The sequence below is a fragment of the Callithrix jacchus genome, chromosome 3 (assembly GCF_049354715.1).
Source record: "Callithrix jacchus isolate 240 chromosome 3, calJac240_pri, whole genome shotgun sequence".
NCBI lineage: Eukaryota > Metazoa > Chordata > Mammalia > Primates > Cebidae > Callithrix > Callithrix jacchus.
The window spans coordinates 106205481-106231125 of NC_133504.1; the positions used below are offsets into that span (position 1 = coordinate 106205481).

The 25645-nt window shown below is 33.7% G+C and overlaps 1 protein-coding gene across 5 annotated transcripts in view; it reads right to left on the reverse strand.

The window, feature by feature from the left end:
• The window catches only part of CCSER1 (coiled-coil serine rich protein 1), a 1385530-nt gene that overhangs the window by 175345 nt on the left and 1184540 nt on the right, over positions 1-25645 (reverse strand). The window contains exon 11 of one of the 5 annotated variants that reach the window (XM_078366829.1): positions 8226-8424. The exons of the other annotated variants lie outside the window; for them this stretch is intronic. Within the exon in view, the coding sequence (XP_078222955.1) occupies positions 8353-8424 (72 nt within the window). The 3' untranslated portion in view covers positions 8226-8352. Of the gene's footprint in view, positions 1-8225; positions 8425-25645 lie in introns of those variants that run through there. 5 annotated transcript variants of the gene reach the window in all.

Consider the following 25645-nt stretch of genomic DNA (forward strand, 5'->3'; position numbering starts at 1 on the left):
TATTGGGGGGAAAAGGGGAGGGCCAGTGGGAGGGGGAGGTGGGGAGGGATAGCCTGGGGAGAAATGCCAAATGTGGGGGAAGGGGAGAAGAAAAGCAAAGCACACTGCCATGTGTGTACCTACGCAACTGTCTTGCATGCTCTGCTCATGTACCCCAAAACCTATAATCCAATAAAAAATTAAAAAAAAAAAAAAAGAATATACATATATTAATATGTTATATATAATATATATCAATATAATGTTACATGTAATATATAGTGTATCTATATAGTATAGTATATACTATATAAAGTACGTATATGTAATATAGTATATAAATATATTAGAATACACATATATAATTCACAATATTAAACTGCATTAGACATTCAATACTATTATTTCAATGTCTTTGAAAATTCAATAAAAAAATGCCTATCTACTTAGATGGGCAATAAAGGAAGGTAATAAAGATTAAATAAAATAGCACAATGTCTGGATCATAGTCATCACCAAGTATTACTTCACCCCTCATTCTTCACTTTTCTGTGTTTATCTCAAAGAACATATAATTGAATTACAAATGTAAATAACTATAAATAGTTCTTCATTTTGAACTGGGTTTGTTCCACAAATGTATCCAATTGAATAATACAATATTTTTAATGGAATGAATGTTAACAATCTAAATCACTTAGTTAGGTACCACTTTGCCATTTTTTCTTAGGTAATAAGGAAGACAAATGACCAATGGCTTCAGGAGAATGAAATGGTATAACCCTAGACTTACTGAAAATTAAACACAGTGTAATTGAATTACTGGAATATGTTCATAATGTACATTTTACAAGCAGTTGAGACTTTATTTTTCTAGATATTTGGGGGTGCTATACAGATGACAATTATAAGAATTATATAAAGCACATGCCATGCAGTTATGCTTTCAGAAGGGAGATATAAAAACACTACAAATAGTGTTGCAAAGACAAGTACAATTGTTGATAGTTTTAACTATTGTTAATAAATGGCTTGTGATTTTTAAGGACAAATAATTATTCAAAATGATGCATCCTAGATAATAAATGATCAATAATTACAGATAAATTACATATTCTATAGGGAATAGCAAAGAATTAATATAAAGCCACTGAAAAGTATACATTGCTTAAAAGCCTATTATCTAATTTTATTTTACTTTTTGACAGATACTTATGAAAAGAAACATGATGTGTTGAATCTGAGCCCTTTTTCATACCACTTAACTTCAGCAATACTATTTACTTTTTAAAGGCAGAGATATAGAAATTGGTGAAATCAACAAAATGATTTATATAATGGGAAAAAAGGTTTAAGGAAAAGCTGATAGATGCATTTATTAAATCTGAAAATCAAAGCAAGAAAGAAGTTCTATGTGTAAGAGATCCAGTTTTTAAAAAGACAAAACAAATTGCACAGGCAAGAGGTGATAGCAATTGCACACTTGAGTCTTAGTGAAACAGAAATTATGGTCCTAGCATGATGTAAGAGAGAGGCAGTGGCTTAAATCAGTGTTTTGCTCAAGGCGATAATTTGTTGTGCTCAAGTCACATCAATTAAAATCAAACTGAGAGAAGAATGAAAATGATATAGACTTCAGAACGATTCTACATGAGTTCTACCTATGTCATGTATAGAAATAGGAACATGATGAAAATATGCTTTAGAACAGAAAAAGTTAAGAGGAAAGGTAAATGAATCACTAAAACAAGATAGGATTCTTTCAGCACGACTACATTTTCACCTCTCCGATTACAGCTTTGGACTCCCAGGCAAATGGATAGTGTTAGCACAAGTTTATAGCTGTACTTTCCCCAAATCCCAATGAATGACAGGAAAAATAAAACTAGGGTTACAAAGGAAAAGAGAATTAGAGAACAAACACAAAAGAGATATTACAAAGTCTTGGACTTGGAAGCTGGTAAGTACATGTTAACTTTCGTAGCAGGTCAAAGCAAGCTAAAACTAAAACCCTAGGAGCAGGCAGCTAAGAAACAGCAGTAGCTATTTGAAAGTCTCTTCAGAACCCCTGATCAGTGGTTACAGGAACTGAGTACACCTCTGAAGACATGTGGAAAAGATAGGGATAAAAATTGAAGTGTTTTATAGGCATAACTTACAATTAGGAACAGTTTAAAATTTCCTCCTACTTCCTATAATGCTTTTCCCTCCATTAGGGCAACTTGGCACATAAGACAGATAAACTTCTTTGTCAATATTAAGTTATATAGCCATCTTTAAACTGTAGATCTAGTATCTTAGCTCTCTGATAGGGAAAAAGTCAAGACTAAAGTGAATTTGTAAATATCTAGCATTTTCTGGAAGAGTAAGTTAATTATTATGTTGGTCATGATCATTCCCTCAGGGAACCTTCTTCCCTTTGAGAATTACTAACTATCCTCTCATCAATTCATCATGCTCTTACTGTTCTTGGTCCGATTCCATGAATATTACTTTTTGGTGTTCTGCTCTGCCCACTTTTTAAAATTAGGTGGTTTGATTTTTTTTTTCACATCTCAAGATTTCTGTTAATGTTTTCATACACTCCAATAATTTTATCTATTAATAGTGTATAGTCCTAACTCAATATTTCTAATTCAGAATATTCTCTTAAGTTGTGGACTAGTGCTTCTCAAAGACTGGTCTGTGCACTGGTCTGAGAATAATTCTGATCTACTCTGAGCTAAGAAACTTGTATAAAAATATATATAAGGTCTTCTGTCACTAAGCACCTAAGCATGCTTTAGATCAGCTGCCTTTTTTTTTTCTTTTTTGGACATAAAGTCTCACTCTGTCACCTGGGCTGAAGTACAGTGCTACAATCTCAGTTCACTGCAACCTCCCCCTTTGGGTTCAAGCAATTCTCCTGCCTCAGTCTCCCTAGTAGCTGGGACTACAGGCACACACTGCCACACCCGGCTATTTTGTGTGTGTGTGTTTTAGTACAGACAGGATTTCACTGTGTTGCCCAGGCTGGTCTTGAACTGCTGAACTCAGGCCAGCCACCTACCTTGGCCTCCCAAAGTGTTAGGATTATAGGCATAAGTCACAGCACCTGACCTTTTTTTTTTCTTGGTAGTAAAATATGCTGATGAAGGATATAGTGTGCTCATTTACTTTCTGTTGCCAATTCCTGTATTTAGAGACCAAAACTTTGTTTAGCACTGCTATAATAGCATATAATTGTCTGCCAGGTATCTGTAAATATTTCAACTATAAAAAATAAAACATTTAATTTTCCCTACATCGTGTTCTCTTATTAAAGAATATGAACACCCCCAAAATAAAAGTTACCTTGTACCTTAATGAATTAATCCCATGCCTTTGTCTCACCTATTTTTTATCTTTTAAGTAAGTAACAATCACCATTGCTTCTGGATACTTTTCACAGATTAAAACTATTTGACTTTTAATTAAAACTATTTTAAATGTAATATTTAAGCAATGCTGTTTAAGCAAACAATCTGTCATAAAAGCCTCTTAATTTATCTTCTTTAAATCCAGTTTTCATTTTCAGTCCTTCCTCTCCCTATAAAACATGGTTTTCCTTCTAAAATGTAATAATGATGTTACTTAATTCTTTTTTTTTTTTTTTTTTTTTACCATGGTTATTATTTATTTTGAAAACAAACAGAGTTAATCTAAAACATCTATTCTCTAAAATAACTTTCGATTTTATTTATTTATTTATTTATTTTTTTTTTTTTTTTAATTTTTTATTGGATTATAGGTTTTGGGGTACATGAGCAGAGCATGCAAGACAGTTGCGTAGGTACACACATGGCAGTGTGCTTTGCTTTTCTTCTCCCCTTCACCCACATTTGGCATTTCTCCCCAGGCTATCCCTCCCCATCTCCCCCTCCCACTGGCCCTCCCCTTTTCCCCCCAATAGACCCCAGTGTTTAGTACTCCCCTTTCTGTGTCCATGTGTTCTCATTTTTCATCACCCACCTATGAGTGAGAATATGCGGTGTTTCATTTTTTGTTCTTGTGTCAGTTTGCTGAGGATGATGTTTTCCAGATTCATCCATGTCCCTACAAACGACACGAACTCATCATTTCTGATTGCTGCATAATATTCCATGGTGTATATGTGCCACATTTTTCCAATCCAGTCTATTATCAATGGGCATTTGGGTTGATTCCAGGTCTTTGCTATTGTAAACAGTGCTGCAATGAACATTCGTGTACATGTGTCTTTATAGTAGAACGATTTATAGTCTTTTGGATATATACCCAGTAATGGGATTGCTGGGTCAAATGGAATTTCTATTTCTAAGGCCTTGAGGAATCGCCACACTGTCTTCCACAATGGTTGAACTAACTTACACTCCCACCAACAGTGTAAAAGTGTTCCTTTTTCTCCACATCCTCTCCAGCATCTGTTGTCTCCAGATTTTTTAATGATCGCCATTCTAACTGGCGTGAGATGGTATCTCAATGTGGTTTTGATTTGCATCTCTCTGATGACCAGTGACGATGAGCATTTTTTCATATGATTGTTGGCCTCATATATGTCTTCTTTCGAAAAGTATCTGTTCATATCCTTTGCCCACTTTTGAATGGGCTTGTTTGTTTTTTTCCTGTAAATCTGCTTGAGTTGTTTGTAAATTCTGGATATCAGCCCTTTGTCAGATGGGTAGACTGCGAAAATTTTTTCCCATTCTGTTGGTTGCCGATCCACTCTAGTGACTGTTTCTTTTGCCGTGCAGAAGCTGTGGAGTTTCATTAGGTCCCATTTGTCTATTTTGGCTTTTGTTGCCAATGCTCTTGGTGTTTTGTTCATGAAGTCCTTGCCTACTCCTATGTCCTGGATAGTTTTGCCTAGATTTCCTTCTAGGGTTTTTATGGTGCCAGGTCTTATGTTTAAGTCTTTAATCCATCTGGAGTTAATTTTAGTGTAAGGTGTCAGGAAGGGGTCCAGTTTCTGCTTTCTGCACATGGCTAGCCAGTTTTCCCAACACCATTTGTTAAACATGGAATCCTTGCCCCATTGCTTGTTTTTGTCAGGTTTATCAAAGATTGTATAGTTGTATGTATGTTGTGTTGCCTCCGGTGCCTCTGTTTTGTTCCATTGGTCTATATCTCTGTTTTGGTACCAGTACCATGCTGTTTTGATTACTGTAGCCTTGTAGTATAGTTTGAAATCCGGTAGTGTGATGCCCCCTGCTGTGTTCTTTTTGCTTAGAATTGACTTGGCTATGCGGGCTCTCTTTTGGTTCCATATGAAGTTCATGGTGGTTTTTTCCAGTTCTGTGAAGAAAGTCAATGGTAGCTTGATGGGGATAGCGTTGATTCTGTAAATTACTTTGGGCAGTATAGCCATTTTCACGATATTAATTCTTCCTAACCATGAACATGGAATGTTTCTCCATCTGTTTGTGTCCTCTCTGATTTCGTTGAGCAGTGGTTTGTAGTTCTCCTTGAAGAGGTCCCTTACGTTCCTTGTGAGTTGTATTCCAAGGTATTTTATTCTTTTTGTAGCAATTGCGAATGGCAGTTCGCTCTTGATTTGGCTTTCTTTAAGTCTGTTATTGGTGTAGACGAATGCTTGTGATTTTTGCACATTGATTTTATATCCTGAGACTTTGCTGAAGTTGTTTATCAGTTTCAGGAGTTTTTGGGCTGAGGCGATGGGGTCTTCTAGGTATACTATCATGTCGTCTGCAAATAGAGACAATTTGGCTTCCACCTTTCCTATTTGAATACCCTTTATTTCTTTTTCTTGCCTGATTGCTCTGGCTAGAACTTCCAGTACTATATTGAATAGGAGTGGTGAGAGAGGGCATCCTTGTCTAGTACCAGATTTCAAAGGGAATGCTTCCAGTTTTTGCCCATTCAGTATGATATTGGCTGTTGGTTTGTCATAAATAGCTTTTATTACTTTGAGATACGTTCCATCGATACCGAGTTTATTGAGGGTTTTTAGCATAAAGGGCTGTTGAATTTTGTCAAATGCCTTCTCTGCGTCAATTGAGATAATCATGTGGTTTTTGTTTTTGGTTCTGTTTATGTGGTGAATTACGTTGATAGACTTGCGTATGTTGAACCAGCCTTGTTACTTAATTCTTTACAATTATCTCATGGCTCTCAAGGGTTTAATAATAATGATGAAATAAGGCATAATGACAGTAAAACCAGCCAGCTCATACTGAATGTTTACTGTGAACCACACTTTTAAGGAATATGAGGCCCAAAAAGTTTAAATAAATTAATTACTCATTGCTACCTAGGTAATATGCAAAAATAAGACTCAGGTAGTCTACTTCTGAGATTTCAACATATAATAATTAAATTTCTTTGCAGAATGTCCAAAGTGCTTCCTTTGCCTGTCCTGATTTCTGGTCTCTCCTTCCCAAAACAGTATGTCCCAGCCACACCAAACTACTGAGAGCTCTTGGATCATTTCATGTTATTCTGTTGTTTCATACCATCACATTTGCTTTCATACTGCCACTGAAATCCTTCTATCTGTAAAGTGTCTAATTCTATTAAAATCTCATTTTCCTTAATAATTTATTTCTAATTTAATTTATATTAAAAGTCAACTGAAGTTCACTTTCTCAATAAATCCTTCCATCCAACACCCAGGGAGAGTTTGTACTATCTCACACAAACAATGTTTTCTCAGCATCTAGGAATTCAATAAATAGTCATGGTACATGTTCTTAAAAAAACTTATGGTTTGAGAGTAAATAAGTAGATAACTAGATAAATAAGTATATAATTAATCCACTGCTGCTGTGTAGACTTTTAAGAAAAGAAAATGTAGTAATTCTACAAAAACATAAAGAATGAATGCATTGCTCAGGCATAGGGAATGACAGAGGTTCTCAGAGAAACTGGCATCTAAGTCAGGCATAAATACGTGAAGAATAAAGAATGAAAAGTCCAGGATCAAGGCTATGTTAGGCATATCTTCTTATGTAATACACTTATTATGGAATTTGTCCCTATACATAATTATTTGTTTCTATATCTGTCTCACCACACCACCGAAAAGAAGCTACCTAAGACCATGTTCTCTCTTTTCATCATGTATATAGCACAGAATTGATATATTGTAGTCCTCAGTCTAGAATTTGTTAAATGCAGAAATAAATCATTTAATAAGGGGCTAAGAAGAAATCAATACAAAATTCAAAGAAGAGAGTAATTGTAAGAAATATTTAGCAATTTGAAATGATAGTGCTGGTAGGTAGATATTTAACAGAGGATAAAAAATGCAGAGGCAGATATCAAAATTGTTTCTCTCTAGCTTGGTTGCCTGGCTAGGTAGAGTTGCAATTGAGAAGGGCAATTGCATTTGGGCTTTAGAGTTTGAGTTGCCTGTGGGGCTTCCAGGTTGAATGTCAATGGTCCTTTTCAATTCCTACCAGCTTTGGAAAAGATGACTTCTGTCTCATCAGGCTTTAACTTGTCTCCACAGCTGCTCATTTACCACAATTCTTGACTCATAATCAGCTTTAATTTTTTTAATTTATGAGTTATTGAATTTAATGGTTAGCAAAGGAAAATATCTTTAATATTTTTATTTCCCTTCTCAAGTAAAATAACAATCAGTAAATGATCACTTAAAATTTTTATGCAGCTGTGTGTTTTCAGGGTAGATAACATATGGATAGGTAACTTCAATTATGATGTATTAAAGTACGAATGTCTGCATTATTATTGTTTAGAGATAAATAATACATTGCTAAGCCAGATGCTCTCCTACTTTGACCAGCTTATTGAAAATTTAGGTACATTCTAGTACAAGTTGACAAAAAGAGAAAGTTCAACTAAATGTACCTTTGCATTTAAAATGTTACTATCACAGCAGATCTGATAAATACATAATAGCTTACTAAGTTCCAGAGTCTGAAGTTTAACATTTGAGATATCACCATTAGACTTAAAAGTTTCTTATCACCTAATTTCAAAACATAACCCACAACTAACCTACAATGATTACTGCTTGCCTTAGGCAATGTGTTAAAATGCTGCTTGTTTTGTAAATAACTTATGTTTATTTTAAGTTCTAGGTCTCATGCTCAATGGATGAATTACTATAGAAATGTCTACATGGATGTGGGGAGCACAAAGAAGCAGGGGCAGACATCATGGCAGGAGCCAAGCAAACATATATTCTTCATATTTTATTCGGTGCAAAAGTAACTAGCTACATTCAATAGCTGTTTAGGACATTTGCAAAAGCTTAGTTTCTATGAAGTTGGAGTAAGGTGAGTTGTGTTTTACAAAAGTAGTAACGAGGCAGAGTCCTTCAGCCCCCTGAAACCAGGTTACTTACTTATAGAAAAGAGTACCAGTCAAGCAGAAAGTTTGTTCTCTCTCTCATTTATTCATTCCTCGCCTGGCATCCCTTCGTGTCCAGCATCTCTTCATGGACATAAAAGAATAAGTTGCCTGTGATACAAAACACACTCTATATTCACTTTTTCTCCCAGAAACCTGGATAAACTTTCTCATCTCAGTGATACAGAACAAATTATGTGGTCCCCCTTACTGTTTATAATTAATCCTGTGGACTCCCCAAATCCTTCAGTTGACCCCATTGTGATCAAATCTCCTTAAAGGCAACTCAGTCCACAATCCATCTAATTTCCCATATAAGGTACTGTTGAGATAGCAGCTCTGTGTGCTCCATCACGCTGCATTTTGGAAAGTAGTTAAACTTACACTCCTTCTTTACCAGCAACTAACAGGTCCTGAATTTGTCCTCACCTAATGGCTGCACTCCTTTAACACAGTCACATTCTTATTTGGGCATAGATGGAGGTGTAATACAAAGTGAGACCTCCAGCATGTTTGACACTGAATCTATATAGGTTCAAAGGAATATTTTGTTCCTGTAACTGACCAGCACAGTTAGATGCTCAGTTTTATGGAGAGTGTCTGAGAGAAAGCTGTCTTTCTAAAGCTTTACTGATCAGACAAGGACACAAAGAAAGGTTGAATAATTTGACCAAAATGCATGACCCATATTATTTTGAAAGATTTATCTTTCAAAAATGGAAAAATGCTGGCTTAATCACAAGATTAAGAATATTAGGAAAGATATATTAGTACCATACATGCATTATTTTATAATGCCTATTTTTAATAGCTCTATTGGATTTAAAGACATTTTATTTATCTCAATATATACAGCTTTCTTAATTTATCACAGAGGATGTGAAAAAATATAGGTCATTCATCAGCATTTAATTTTCAAAGGAAAAACACAGTGGAATAGCAAATTTTTTTTCTATTATACATTTAAAGTAGCACAACAATAAATCTAGATACTTTATTGTTGATATGTTAGAGATGACTTTACTAATTGAATATTTTAACTGGTGTTTTACACTTCATTAATTTTTGCTGGTGTCTTTAATTTTGCTTTCTGTCATGTAAAATATATTCAAATCAAGCATTTAATGCCATTAAATTTTCAAACTTCTTTGAAATAAAAAAGGAATTTATTTTTCTAAAAATGTGGTCAAGTTGAAGATTCTAATATTTGGTGTCATTATTACTCTATTGCCACCTACTCCTACTTCCCAAATTCCCTTTGTATATTCACTTTTATCTGCTGAACTAATTAGTAGTCCATGATATTGGCTCAAGAAAAAAATATAGAGCCATCATAAATTTGTTAAAGAAATTGTCAAATTGGTCTATTTACTTTTTAAAATTATTTGAGATTATTTAATTATTGTTATTGGCCATACTGAGGAACTTATTATAATAATGATATTGGGATATTTCAAAATAATTACCTCTTAGCAGATAGAGTCTCTCCTCACTTACTTTGTTGTCTATTGTTTCTATAATATTCAATTATTTACTACCTTTTCAATTTCAATACATTGTTATTTCCTCGGAAGACCCTCATATGATTGAATAACCAGTCTCTGAAAATCTAACTACAGTATTACATTGTGTTCCTGGATTACTGGCAAGAAGTAGCCCAGCTAGTTTCTAAGGTTAGGATCACCTTATTCTGGGGTATTGCACAAACTTATAATGGAAGTACACTTTTTCTGAAGTAATTACCACATAGTATCACAGATCATAAGTTCATTCAATTTACCTTCAAAATCTTTCAGATGCAAGCATCTTGTAAATGTATAGAAAGAAAAGCAAAGGGAGGAAAGAAACAATGACATGCAATGTCAAGTTTCTAGTCAGTCCATAAACCCTCATTTAGTTGACTGTCAGCACCAGCTGTAACCCAATTAAATTCAACAGTGCACAGGTGTTCATAGGAATGACTAACACAAAAGCATACTTCCCTTTAGGGCTCTTAAAAAATTAGAGTTCTTTAATTTCCATACACCTTCAAAATCAAACCAAACAATAAAATATTGAAAAAAAAAACGAAATTAGATACAGCAGGGGAAAAACACAGCATGAGCTATAACCCAATTAAGATGAATAGCACTCAGGTGTTTACAAGAGCACACTCATTTAAAATTTTACCAACACAAATTAACTTTATCTAATATATCTTAAGTTTGACAATGAATATCCATTTGTCCTAACTTTACTTTGAAATTAGAGTTTTCTGACTTCAGGTTCTTAAAAGTAGATTTTATTGCAAAATATAATACTATAAAAATATAGATTTTCATCTAAATATCCTATCATGGGGACTTATTTTAAAATACCTGTTTTAGTTCAGCAGAGGCACTCAATATGGATTTCAATTTTTACTTACATTTCTTGAATTTCATGCATGGTTCAAAAAATACTCTTTTTGTTCAGGAAAAGAATCCAACTACTTGGTGCATTATTTTCTAATCTTTATCAATTACTTAAAAAACAAGACTTAAGATCCGAGAAACATCTAGTAGAATAGATACATCTCTGTTATGTGTTATTTACTAAGTATATATAATACCAATATTATCAGTACCAAGACAGAATAGTTAATTTCCTTTAATGTGTATCTAAAGGGCTGTCAATCCTATTCATGATTCAGATTTGTTGGGTAGAAATAACTATGTGTTCATTTTATTAGAATATTGTTCATTATCTATTACTCCATTGGTTTGCAAGGTGTGATTCCAAACTACTAGCATCAGCTATATCTGAGAACTTGTTAAAAATACACCTCAGCCATATTATCTGACTTGCTTTACCAAAAACTCAAGGGATGGGACCTAGCAATCTCTTTATCACTTTATACAAGTCCTTCAAGTGATTCTGAGGCACTCTGAACTTTGAGAACCACTTGTATACTCTAGTTCTGCCTTGAAATAGACCAGAAAAATGTGCAAACCCCCATTATGCCATGGTGACCTTTGGAATAAGTAAGAACTTATCAGATCATTGCCATTTTCCACCTCCATACACATAACTAAATATCTAAATATAAATGCATCATTTTTAAATTTTCAAATTTTAACTACTATTCAAAAAACTTGCATGTTTTATACATAACTTATATATATGACTCTAAAGAAAAACCCAAAGATGAGTAGACAATTATTTGAAACATCACTGCTACACACAGCTATATGAACTGCTTATATTATCCCTAGAAACTTCATCTGTAGCTGGATTATACAATCTTTATGAAATCAATTCTAAGATTTAATACAATTTGAAGTTACTTCTTATGTTTCAGTTCAAATAAAAAAACACAAAGAAACAAAAAAAAGATTTCATTTATTTCTGTAGTGTGTATGTTGTGGTGTGTGTGTGCATGTGTAGGTTTCATATTGCTAACTAGTTTTAGTATCTCTATGCCAGAAAATATAAGAGTTTTATTATTTGGCTATTACCTTTTTGCTTAATCTCAGAAAGAAAAAAGTGCATAAAGAGAAGTGTCCTGCTATTTTCAGTTCTAACATTGTATTTTTCATTCTTTTGCTAGATGTAAATTTTAAAAATATTTTTATCCTGAGGTGCAAAATAATACACAATTTTGAAAAATTAGTTTATTCCTAGTATAATCAGATGACATTTAATAAACTCAATACTATGATGTGACAGTATCTGTTTCAGATACTACATATAGAGTATAAATGCTGTATTGATAGGCACATATGAATAATATATATGTTTATATTTGTATATATATTATATATGTGTATGTGTACATATGTGCATAAGCATATATAATAATTTTTCAACTTTTGTAATATCACTGTGATCTTAAAAGTTGAAAAATTAAATTGAAAAAAAAAAAATAAAAATTATCACTGCCAACAAGAGCAGATTACACATTTTTCTCAGCCTCACATAGAACATTTTCTAAAACAAACCAAATTCTGGGCCACCAAACACAACAAATTTAAAAGAATAAAAGTTATAAAATATCTGCTTTCAGATACAATGGAATGAAACAAGAAATTAGTAACAGACTGCTGGTAAATCCCAAAATTCTGGAGATTAAATAACGTATCTTTAAGTAACACATGGATGAGGCTGGGCATGGTGGCTCATGCTTGTAATCTCTGCACTTTGAGAGGACATGGCGGGTAGATGGCATGAGCCCAGGACCAGCCTGGGCAACATAGGGACATACCGTCTATACAAAAAAATTAAAAATTAGCCAGGTGTGGTGGCATGTGCCTGTAGTCCCAGCTGCTTTGGTGGCTGAGGTTCAAGGATCACTTGACCCCAGGAGGTTGAAGCTACACTGAGCAATGACTGAACCACTAAACTCCAGCCTGGGTGACAGAGGGAGATGCTGTCTCAATAAAAAACAAAAATAACTGATTGGTGAAATCTGTGGAGAAATTCTAAAATATTTGAACTAGATGACAGTGAAATACAATTTATAAATTTTGTGGAATGCAGTGAAACAGTGGTTAGACGAAAATTTATAGAACTGAAAAGAATACCAATCTAAAATAAATCATATAAGCTTCCACCTAAATAAATTAAATCCTAAGTAAGCAGAATTTTTTTTAAAAAACATGAAAATTAGAGCAGAAAACAAAAACATAACACAGGAAATCAATAGGGAAAGGCAACAAAGCCAAAAGATGATTCCTGAGAAGACCAATACTATCAATAAGCCTCTAGCTAAGCTAACTAAGAAAAAAGAGAGAAGGCACAAACTACTGAAATCAGAAGTGAAAGAGGGGATATTATTACAGATCCCATGGAAACAAAAGGAATATTAAATACGAATAACTCTAGGCCCACATATTTGAGAAGCCAGATAAAATGGAGCAATTCCTAGGAGAACACAATCTGCCAAAACTCACTCAAGAAAAAACAATCTGACTAGGCCTACATTTATCAAAGAGGTTGAATCAGTAATTAATAACCTTCCAAAACAGAAACCACAGTGTGCCCAGACAGGTTCATTGGTGAATTCTACGAAACATCTAAGGAGAAAATTATACAAATTGTCTACATGATTATTCAGAAGTTAAAGGATAAGGAATCAATCCTTCCTGATTCATTCCATGAGGCCAGCATTTTAGCCTAATACCAAAATCAAACAAGTACATTTAAAAAAACTAAAACTGGCTGGGAACAGTGGCTCAAGCCTGTAATCCCAGCACTTGGTAGGTTGAGGCAGGTGGATCACTTCAGGTTGGGAGGTTGAGACCAGCCTGACCAAAACAGAGAAACCCTGTCTCTACTAAAAATACAAAAAATTAGCCAGGCGTGATAGTGCATGTCTGTAATCCCAGCTACTCAGGAGGCTGAGGTAGGAGAATCACTTGAACCTGGGAATGGAGGTTGCAGTGAGCCGTGATCTCGCCATTGCACTCCAGCATGGGCAATAAGACCGAAACCCTGTCTCAAAAAAAAAAAAAAAAAAAAACTAAAACCACAGATTGGTATCTTTCATGAACACATACACAAAGCTCCTTAAAATAATTAGCAAATAAAATCCAAAAATATATAAAAAGAGTTATAATATAGTGTGATCAAGTATGATTTACCCCAGGTTCAACATTTGAAAATAAATGATTACCATCCATCACATTAACAGGCTAAAGAAGAAATATAACATGATTATAGTTCATATAAATAGATGCAGAAAGAGCATTTGACAATATCCAAAATCTAACCATGATTTAAAAAAAAGAAAAAAACTCTCAGCAAACCAGCGACAGAAAAACAATTATCTACAAAAATCCTACAGCTAACATCATGCTTAATGATTAGAAACTCATAAGTTTCTCAGTAAAATCACAAGGCAAAAATGTCCCTTTTTACCACTGGAAAGGAAATGAAAGAAGGAAGGAAGAAATATAAGTGTCTTTGTCACAGCTATATGATTGTATATTCAAAAAATTTCAAATACACTACAATAATGTCTGGGACTAGTGATTACAGCAATGTGCAGGAATTAAAGTTAATATACAAAATCAGTTGCTTTCCTATATACAGCAATTAACATATGGCATTTGAAATTAAAACCACATACCATTTATATTAGCACTTCAAAATTAAAATAGATAAAAAATCTAATAAAATATATCTAACAAGATTTAGTATAGTTTTCAAATATTAGCCATATCAGAAGTAACTTTTGTAAGTTTTTATGTGATAACTTTTTTCTGTTTATGCCATAGTATATCTATCTAGACAATTCAAATATTAATGAGTTAAACATAGGGTTTTTTCAAAAAATAATAGAATTGAGAAAAAAAGAGGTAATATGGTATCTGAAGAATATAAATATATTTAAAATGTATTATTAAGAGAGCTTCTGCACAGCAAAAGAAATTATCATTAGAGTGAACAGGCAACCTACAGAATGGAAAACATTTTTTCAATCTATCCATCTGACAAAGGGCTAATATCCAGAAGCTACAAAGAACATAAACAAATTTACAAGAAAAGAAAAACAACCCCATTAAATAGTGGGCAAAGGATATGGACAGACACTTCTCAAAAGATGACATTTATATGGCCAACAAACATATGAAAAAAAATCATCATCGCTGGTCATTAGAGAAATGCTAATAAAAGCCACAATGAGATATCACCTCACACCAGTTATAATGGTGATCATTAAAAAGTCAGGAAACAACAGTTGTTGAAGAGGATATGGAGAAATAGGAATGCTTTTACACCACTTGTGGTAGTGTAACTTAGTTCAACCATTGTGAAAGACAATGTGGCAATTCCTCAAAGATCTAGAACCAGAAATACTATTTGACCCAGAAATCCCATTACTGGATATATACCCAAAAGATGATAAATCATTCTACTATAAAGACACATGCACATGTATGTTCATTGCAGCACTGTTCACAATAAAAAAGACTTGGAACCAACCCAAATGCCCATGAATAACAGACTGGATAAAGAAAATGTGGCACATATACACCATGGAATACTATGCAGCCATAAAAAGGATGAGTTAATGTACTTTGCAGGGACATGGATGAAGTCAGAAACCATTATTTTCAGCAAACTAATACAAGAACAGAAAACCAAACACCACATGTTCTCACTCATAAGTGGGAGTTGAACAATGAGAACACATGGACACAGGGAGGGGAACATTGCACAACGGGACCTCTTGAGGGAGTGGGGGATAGGGGAGATATACCATTAGGAGAAATAACTAACCTGCACATTCTGCACATGTATCTCAGAACTTAAAGAATAATAATAAATTTATAAAAGAAAGATAAAACAAACTAAATCAAAATGTACCTAGATCTTGGAGCTACCTCTATTTCTGTCTGACAGAAGGTTATAGAATATTGGTAACTGGAAAAGAGCCAAATCAAGTTATCCTGTTGACATACAGTGGAATGAGATTATCTTAGGTATGGTTAAACTTGCATACACTGTGAATTTTACAAGATTAGAAGAATAAACCTCTAGTACATGTTGGTTATCCTCTCTCCAAGTAGGAGTAGTGTGACAAGAAGTGCAACCTTGTTTTGTAGGAACACCAAAGTCTTTGCATATTTAGAGGCATGGTTATACTTTCAATCAATGACCCAAGTGACCAAAAGCCAAATACATAAATCTTTTTATAAATGTGTCAAAGGTAATTTTAAATAAATGTATCTACTTTTACAAAACATTTTTATGTACAGCAGGAAAATTCATATATACAAGTAAGTCTGTACATCCTTGAGGTAAAAGTGAAATTGGCCTTTAGATTCTGGAATTCTGAATATGTCTAAAGTTTGTTCTGGCCTTATAACACCTCCAGTGTCAGTCTTCTTTTTAAAAACTTTTGGAATCAGAGAGATCAGCCCTAGGTCCTAGGGTAGAAAATGTTATGGTGATGGTCACCGGTAGAAGAGCTTTCTTATTTATGTACAAAAGATATTGCATAATAAGTGATTGTATTTTGATTTATTAGACTCCAAATTACTTGCTACTAGAGATTGTCAAGAATGAAATTTATTAACTCTGTTACACAAGGACAAGAAATGAAATTAGTATATAAAAAATGATATCTGCACTGTTTATTGAAGCACTATCCACAGTAGTCAAGATTAGGAAGCAATCTAAGTGTTCATGAACAGACAAAGAAAATTTGCTACATATACACAATGGGATACTACTCAGTCACTAAAAAATAAGAGAAACTGTCCTCTGCAACAACATAAATGGAACTGAAGGACATTATTTTAAGTGAAGCTAGGTATATAAAAAAAAATAAAATTCACATGTCCTCATTCATTTGTGGGAGCCAATAATTAAAACAATTGAACTCATGGAGACAGAGAACAGAAACATGGTTACCAGAGGCTGAGAAAGGTAGTGTTGGGAGTGGTGGTGGGGGCTTGGGTTAGGAGGCGCAGCAAGTGGGGATGATTAGCAGGTACAAAATTATAGTTAGGTAGAATGAATATGATGTAGTATTTGGTAGCACAACAGAGTGATTACAGTAAAAAATAATTTATTGCACATTAAAAAATAACTAAAAGAGGTGGGCATGGTGACTCATGCCTATAATCACTGCACTTTGGGAGGCTGAGGCAGGCAGATCACCTGAGGTCAGGAGTTTGAGATGAGCCTGGCCAACATGGTGAAACCCTATCTCTACTAAACATACAAAAATTAGCCAGGCATGGTGGCATACATCTGTAATTCCAGCTACTCAGAAGGCTGAGGCAGGAGAATCACTTGAACCCAGGAGGAGGAGGTACGGTGAGCTGAGATCATGTCACTGTACTTCAGCCTAGGCAACAAAGTGAGATTCTGTCTCAATTAAAATAATAATAATAATAAAAATAATAAATAGAAATAACTAAAAGAGTGTAATTTGAAGGTTTGTAAGACAAAGAAATGGTAAATGCTTGAGGTGATGGGTATTCCATTTAACCTTATGTGATTATTACACATTCTATGCCTCTGTCAAAAAAACTCATGTGCCGCATAAGTACCCATACAAATTCAAAATAAAACACATTTTTAAAAGAAATAATACATTTGAATTTTGTATCATTTGATATTTGGTTCCTAAATTTCTCAATTATATTTTCTGGTTTACTTAAAACATTAATCCAGTAAAGCATGTTTTATCTCATGATAGTTCCTTGAATATTGGCAATTTATGTATTATGTGTCTATCAAATGTTATTTAATAAAACATTCAATAACTGAGACAATTTTTCTCAGCCTTCCTTTGTAAGTGTAGACTTAACTCTGCAGCAGAATTAACTTGAATATTTTAAGTCTTCTATCCACAAATTAATTAGACTTGTTAGCAGGTACTGATTGAACACATGGTCTACATGGTTATATAACCCAGTATCAATTTTAAGAAACCACAATAAGTATCATATACTTTAGAAGTAAGGGTTCAGTAATCAAAAATTCAAAAGGTACTGAATGAGAAGTAAGAGATACTTTTGACCTGGTTAATGTATTAACTAATTTGAAGGGTTTGTCTAATTGATAGCTAATCTTCTACTTATTCATTAAATAGAATATTCAAATTAACTTGAATTCATTAACTCTCAAAACATTTATAAAAACAACTTCTTTGTAGAAAACATACCATAAAGAGAAATGTAAACAACCTGAAAAATCTTAAAATCTGAAATTATAATTCTGAAAACAAAGATAAAAATTGCTCAAAAATTCCTGCAAATTGTAAAAATGAGGAGTTATATTAGCTTTCCTCAACTGAAAAACCGTCCCAACATCTCAATAGCTTACAAAAACAAATATTTCTCTAATATTGTAAGTTGGAAATGGAAGTCATCTGCTGGATCTCTAATCTACAAGTTGCCTTGTTTCATCACCAAGGCTGAAGGAACAGTGTCCTTTGGGTTAGTCCATGTCCAAAGCAGAGGGGAAAGAACAAAAATACTGGAAAAACCTAGCAATGCCCATTAACTCTTCTGCTGAGCCGTAACAGAAATCATATCCACTCACATTCTATTGTCCAAACTGGGTTACAGAGCCAAAGTCAAAAATCAAAAGAACAGGGATTAAAACTCTGCCTATAGAACACATAGAAGTCACTTGATGATGAGTATGAAAGCCCTTATAAGAAAAGGTGAGGATGGTTGGGAATAAATAAAGCAATCCACCATAGAAGGATTCCGTGTTTTCCGACCACAGCAGGATTGAGAAGTCTCCTCATCAATACTGCCTGTTCATGTTTCCAGGTGAGGACCGTTGGGACTAAATAATCTACCACAGAAGGATTCCGTGTTTTCCTACTTCATCAATAGTACCTGTTCATGCTTCCTTTTCATTTCAAGAATTAGTCAATTTCCTGTTTGTGTTATGGTGGCAACTTATGTAGAATAAAATCATTGTTAGTTCTGAATATACAGGAACTGATTTACAAAGAATTTTTGTAAACTTTATATTAATGCAGAGAAGCACTTTGTGAACTATATAGCTACTTTTTTGCAGTATAAAAGACTGATTAAAGTAAATGAAATTGCTACCAAACTAAAATATGTTAATTATAAATGTTTGATTCATGAAATTGTATGGCAATTATGAATCCAGGAGACAACAGAGGAGCTAAAATAAGTTCCCCCAAAGAAACATAAAAATATTAAAAAGCATAATAAAATCTTGACCATAAAACATAATCTTACATGTTTTTAGAGGAACAGAAACAACTAAAATGTATGCTTTTAAGCAGTAGAAAAACGTGTAAATCTGCCAAGAATTACAGAAGCAGTATTCAGCTGGTAAAGGCAAATAAGAAAGAAAAAATACACTACACATTTAACAAGTCTGTTGTTTTGAACATTATGGTCTTCCTGCTGTTATATTTGCTAAAGGGCATATAAGTATTATTAAGTGGGAGCCAAAAATCACAGCATAGACCAAATGGAGCATATTACTGTGAGTAAATATTTGAGAACATTGAATTTAATATTAGCTTCTGTTTAGCAAGAACAGACTTCAATGTAAGTTATGGATCTGACCACACGCTTATCATAAAATTTTTAGCTATCTCTTCTGACATCCTAGGGAGAAAATAGAAGGGAATTGCAGAAATAAAAAAAAAATTACTTCATACAAACTACGAAATTATTTCTTTAAGATTCATCCACCCATGGGAAAATACTATCATTATTTGTTTACCAAATATCCACATATGAAAATTGAATACTACATTTATTCCCATATATTTTATGTAATAACAGAAGCTAAGAATGCTACCCAAGCCCACTCATAAAGTACTACATGTTGTTATTCAAAACATTTCCAGAAAGTATAATAAACTTGCCAGATCTTTCTTTAGAATGTCTGACATACACAGAGCTACTCATAAAATAATCAGAAAAACTATGTAAGGAATAATTCCAGGTGATACCACAAAACAGATGGGATGGCTTATTGCCATATGATCACATGGTTCATCACATGAAAAAGCCAAGAACCAGAAGATAAGAATCAGGTAGTATTGAGAGAGGAAAGTTATAAATAGTGAAAGGTAAAGAAGAAAATCCATGATATAATAATATGAAAGAGTGGCCATGATGCTCTCTGTATGAGACAACATTTTAAGAGGGCAGAAACTATGACTAGGCATGCCCACTGGCAAAGAGCAAAGAGAGCAAAAATAAAAAGATAATTACAGAGAATCCATAAAAGACCTAGAGAAAAAGAGGAACAACAATCTCAAAAATTGTGTAGACTCCAGTTCCATTGTCAGAACATTTGTGCCTTAAAAAAAGAAAGAAAGCCCTTCCTCCCAGGAAACTGCCATGAATCTCATCCTTACAACCATGAATTCAATTAATATGTATACTTAATATTTTAACTTCTTTTTGTTGGAGACAGGATCTCACTCTGTCACCTATGCTAGGGTGCAGTGGTGCAATCTTAGCACACTGCAACCTCCACCTCCTAGGCTCAAGGGATCCTCTCACCTCAGCCCGCCAAGTAGCTGGGACTACAGGCACAAGCCACCATGACAAGCAAATATTTGTATTTTTTTCTTTTTTTGTAGAGACGGGGTTTTCACATGTTACCCAGGCTGGTCTTGGACTCCTGAATTCAAGCAATCCACCCACCTCAGCCTCCCAAAGTGCTAGGATTATACATGAGAGCCACTGCAGCCAGCCCTTAATATTAATAGTTTATTTTTTTAAAAGTTTTTGATTGCTGCTATTTATAGCATTGTATAATGGTATAAATGAAATTGTATAATTTATACAATTTCAAAATAAGTGCAACAGCAAAAACAATTTAAAAACTATATTTGGTAATTCTACTGTTTATTGTGTGCAAACACATTGCCAGGAAGAAACATATATTGCTTATTGTGGTATTGATGATGTATAGTGAAACTGTATTTTTACACAGCGTGGGATAAAGCAAATGATACAATGTTATTAACAACCAGGATTTCCAGCTTGAGAGAAAGGACATGCAAATGCAAGTTCAATAACAGTATGTATAAGCCCTGTAGTTCTAAATTTGAATCGGATGAATCAGTATGAACTTATGTTATAGTATACTAGTTCTGTTTACTCAAAAGGTCAAGAATCAGGAGACACAGGACAATCTACTGAAAGAGATTTAAGAGACATATAAACTAATATTCATGGAATCTGAGTCAAACTTACTCTTAAAAGAATATTTGAGAAATGTGAAAATCCTGATGAAATATTTGATGATATTATATATTATGACCAATTATTTTTGTGTGATACTATTGTGATTTTTGTTTAGAGATTCACAATAAAATATTTACAGATAAATGATACAATGCCAAGATTTGTTTCCAAAGCCCACTCAAAAAGCATGACAAAGTCCTAGCAGAAAGAATAGGTGAGAGGGCCAGGGACTGTGGCTCACACCTGTAATCCCCGTAGTTTTGGAGGCCAAGGCAGGTGGATCACCTGAGGCCAGGAGTTCGAGACCAGCCTGACTAACATGGTGAAACCCCATTTCTACTAAAAATAAAAAAAAAATTAGCCATGCGTGGTGGTGGTGTGCCTGTAATCCCAGCTACTCAGGAGGCTGAGGCAAGAGAATCACTTGAACCCAGGATGTGGAGATTGCAATGAGCCAAGATTGCACCATTGCACTCTAGCTTAGGAAACAAACAAACAAAAAAAATAGGTGAGAGTTCAGAAGATATATTATTGGCAATGAACTGATAACTGTTGAACCAGGTGATGCATACACAAAGATTTATTGTACTCTAATTTTGCATAAATCTTTGATACCAGTTGCAAGGCCATTGGGAACTTCCCATGGACTAAGCATTGTGCTGAACAATGGATAATGCACTCATGTCCAAAACGTGGACCTACCTATTCAAAACATTAACTCTCTTTATTCGTTGTTGTCTTAAGTTCATGGAGCTCTCCCTCTGACCACCCCACTCCATCCCTGTCACAAATTGGCCCTATGCAAAGTGACTGTAAATTAGTATTAATTCTCTAAATGTTTTGTGGATAAATTAAATAAGAAAATAATAATTTAATTGCTTAAATATGTTTTATCTTATTAATATTCCTGTATAAATTACTCAATTGTCAATTTGTTTAATAAATATACAAATTATGAGTTCAGTTACAAAAAGCCCAAGTCTATACCACTGAACCAAAACACACTGATTACTTCAGGTGTCTAGATACTCTCTAATTTTGTTTAATTGAAAGTATAATATCACCTACTTTGTACAGTATGGTATGAAAAATACAAAATGGAATATGTTATTGAAAGTAATATTTCAAGTTTGCATACCAGATAGAGAATCAAAAATGTACAGGGCATTTCATGATATAGAATCCTTTCTCTCTTGGAACTTACCTACTAGTCTGCTGAAAAAGAAAATGAATAAGTTTGTATGCATTTATGATGCATGCATGGATATAGTTATTGTTTACCTCAGGTCAACCTATTTATACAGTACAATAATATTTCCCCACTGCCCCAATAATACATATGTGAAAAATACACTGAAAACCTCTCACAAATAACAGAAATGCTACTATCTTTTAAAAACTGTTTATTAGAAAAGCAACATAACCTAAACTTGCCTTAAACACTATACTCTGATGGAAGTAGTGCATATTATTTAATACTTTTCCTAAGGATATTACCTTTCGTTTGTCAATTATATTGTGGATGCCAGGTTGACTTTATAGTGCCTACATTTTTTGTGTGTGTGTGACATTGAGAGATATACAAATGGCCTTCTCTATCTCTTCATAAATCTTGATTTTTAAGAAACATCAAAGAAGACATATCAGAGAAAAAAAAAACAGAGCTAATGGTAATAGTTGGGAAAAATAAACCTTATAATTTGATGCCTTTAAACTTAGCTCAGATCCACGACTTTATTATAAATATCTTCAAAATTTGGTGGAAATGCAATGAATAATAGAAAATAATTAATCCTTCAACAAAGGACAGGTAACCAGAGATTAATAACCTAAATTATGAATCTTCTGTACCAGAAAAAGAAAGATCTAATGAAATTTTAAAGATATTAACTCAGTAACTCATGTTAAAAAAATCTTTCCAGACTAAAAATGAGAATTAACTCTTCATATAATATCATACATTTTAGAGCACGTTAGGTGAAATCATTAATGTTCTTTTCATGTTGGGTAACCAGTAACATTTATTAGGGGAAATCTCTCACAATGCCAATCCCAGAAATGCTCACCTGCTAATAAATCAAGCAATAATCAGATATTGAGAAAAATTCCTTTAGATACTAAATTATAATAAAATTAAATAGTATCACATCAATACTTTTATGTAAAATACTAAATTTTAAAAATCTAGTATGTATTTCCTATCATAAAAATTAGTCTTTTCTAGACTTAATTTTATATATTTATAGATGAGTTTTTCTATCTCAAGAAAATTAGCCTTTGCATTTTGAACTGAAGAAAATGAGTTACTGAAATATGCTATTTAAAACAAAATTGAACATATAAATTCAAGTATAATTATTTAAAGACAATAGTAATAGTTGTTTTGCCATTGACTGAAACATTCATAATTTCTACAGGATTATTCAGTTATTATAAGCTCTTACAATAATGTATACTTTCTGAAAAGGTCATGTGTATCCAGGAATCCATTGAGTTAAATTATGTCAATACTTTAACCAAATGTGCTGAGACATCAAGGAAACTGTAAAATATAATCAATGCAATAGACTAAAGATCTAAATCAATGGGCTACAGTTAGAAACTCATTTGTGACAGTCCTGTCTTCACCCAAAGTCATATAAACCCCAAACTAAAAAGTCATTGTTTCCTAAATTAAAAAGAAAAGGGGTTGTTTCTTAATTGAAAAAGTACTCCTGCTATATAAATAAATAGAGCAATAAGATCTTGATCAAAGAATAGGTACATATATCTAAAGTAATGTATTTAATAAAATTATTGACTAATCAAAGAAAATGATGCAAATAACTTTCAAGCTCTCTTTAACTGGAGATATTTTATTGAGCACTGTTTGACACACTGCTCTGTGCTATATTTATATAGCTTTACTTCATTAGAGGTGGATAGAAGGAAAAGAGGAGGACAATGTAGCAGAAACAGCTGCCTTCTCCTTGTGTTTGATTCATTCCTTAACAAGCCAGTTTAGTTACTGAATCAGCTGTTTCAACAGTTTCTCCTTAACTGCTGTTGGCACCTTCATATTTTATGTCTTCTTTTCCCTGTATTTTTGTCACACATACACATTCTCCATCCTATGCTTCAATCAATCCAGATTACTTCTACTTCTAATTCAGTTTAACAAAAATTTATTGTGAGTTACAGTCTGCTAGACATAAACTATAGGTCTTGTCTTCAATGATTTCATAGACTTGTAATTCAAAAGCATTATGCTAGAAATACGAGGTCCAGATGAGAGTATGGTATCAACTCTGGTTTTTTTTTTTTTTTAGGTAATGACTCATGGATGAAAATTGGTAGGAGTGTCTTGTGTACAATAAAGAGAGAGAAAATGAGGCAAATGAAGTTCCCTTGGGAGCCTAAGGCAGCAATCCAGGATGGATACAATGAGGGTATGAAACTGAGCTTGGATTCTTTTTTTCAAATGTTAAGGGTAACAAGCTCTTTCAGGAGTTCACGCCGTATTCAAGGAGTGGTACGTGTATGTAAATACAAAATGAGACAAAATAATAAGAGGTAGAGCAGAGGAAGAACATGGCAAAGCAAATAATTCTGCTTTTTGAAGGGAAATGGGATGCGTTTTATTGGTAGTAGTTTTAAAAAGACAGTTATATTTGAGCTGGGTCTTGAAAAATCAGATTTTACCTATTTATTTATTTATTTATTTTAAAAAAGGAAGGCTGGGCACAGTGACTAAGCCTAAAATCCCAGCACTTTGGGAAGCTAAGGCGGGTGCATCACCTGAGGTCTAGAGTTTGACACCAGTCTGACCAACATGGAGAAACCCCATCTCTACTAAAAATACAAAATTACCTGGGTGTGGTAGCACATGCCTGTAATCCCAGCTACTCGGGAGACTAAGGCAGGAGAATCACTTGGACCCTGGAGGTAGAGGTTGAGGGGACCCAAGATCACGCCCCTGAACTCTATCCTGGGCAACAAGAGCAAACTCCATCAAAAAAAGAAAAAAAAAAAAAAAAAAGGAAAGGAAAGGAGAGGGGAGGGGAGGAGAGAAAAGGAAAGAAAATGTATTCATGGTTCTGCATAATTGTAAAGTTTCCACCCTAGATCCCATCTCACTCTACATGCTCTGTGGACAATCAAAGAAACTCAGATAACCTTCGCCCCTACAAGTCTTACAACCATACCTCCTGCATTAATTAGCATGAAACTGTGAGTAATAGAAAGACTAATCAAGAAAATATATATATTTTTGGATTTAAATAAAATGTGCTTCTCTCTTACACATATATAAACTAGTAAGGTGCCTGTGCTCAAAAAAAGTCTTCCAGTATCTGGACTCAGAGATCCATAGATAGATAGATAGATAGATAGATAGATAGATAGATAGAGGGCAAAGTTGTTTAGTACAGTGTTTAGGCCACAGTTAGGTGTTCAATACATATTTTTTGAACTAATGCATAAATATCAAATGGTCTTCATAGCAAAAACACTTCAGTGTCTCAAACACATGTCCCCAAACTAAATTAATGTCTTCATAGATACCCCTCTTACTTGTTAATATAAGTATTATTCTCTACTTAGTCTCTGTTAATAAATCTTCCCTTCCACTCTTTGAAATCTCAATGAAAACATGTTGACTCCTTCATCACCATCAT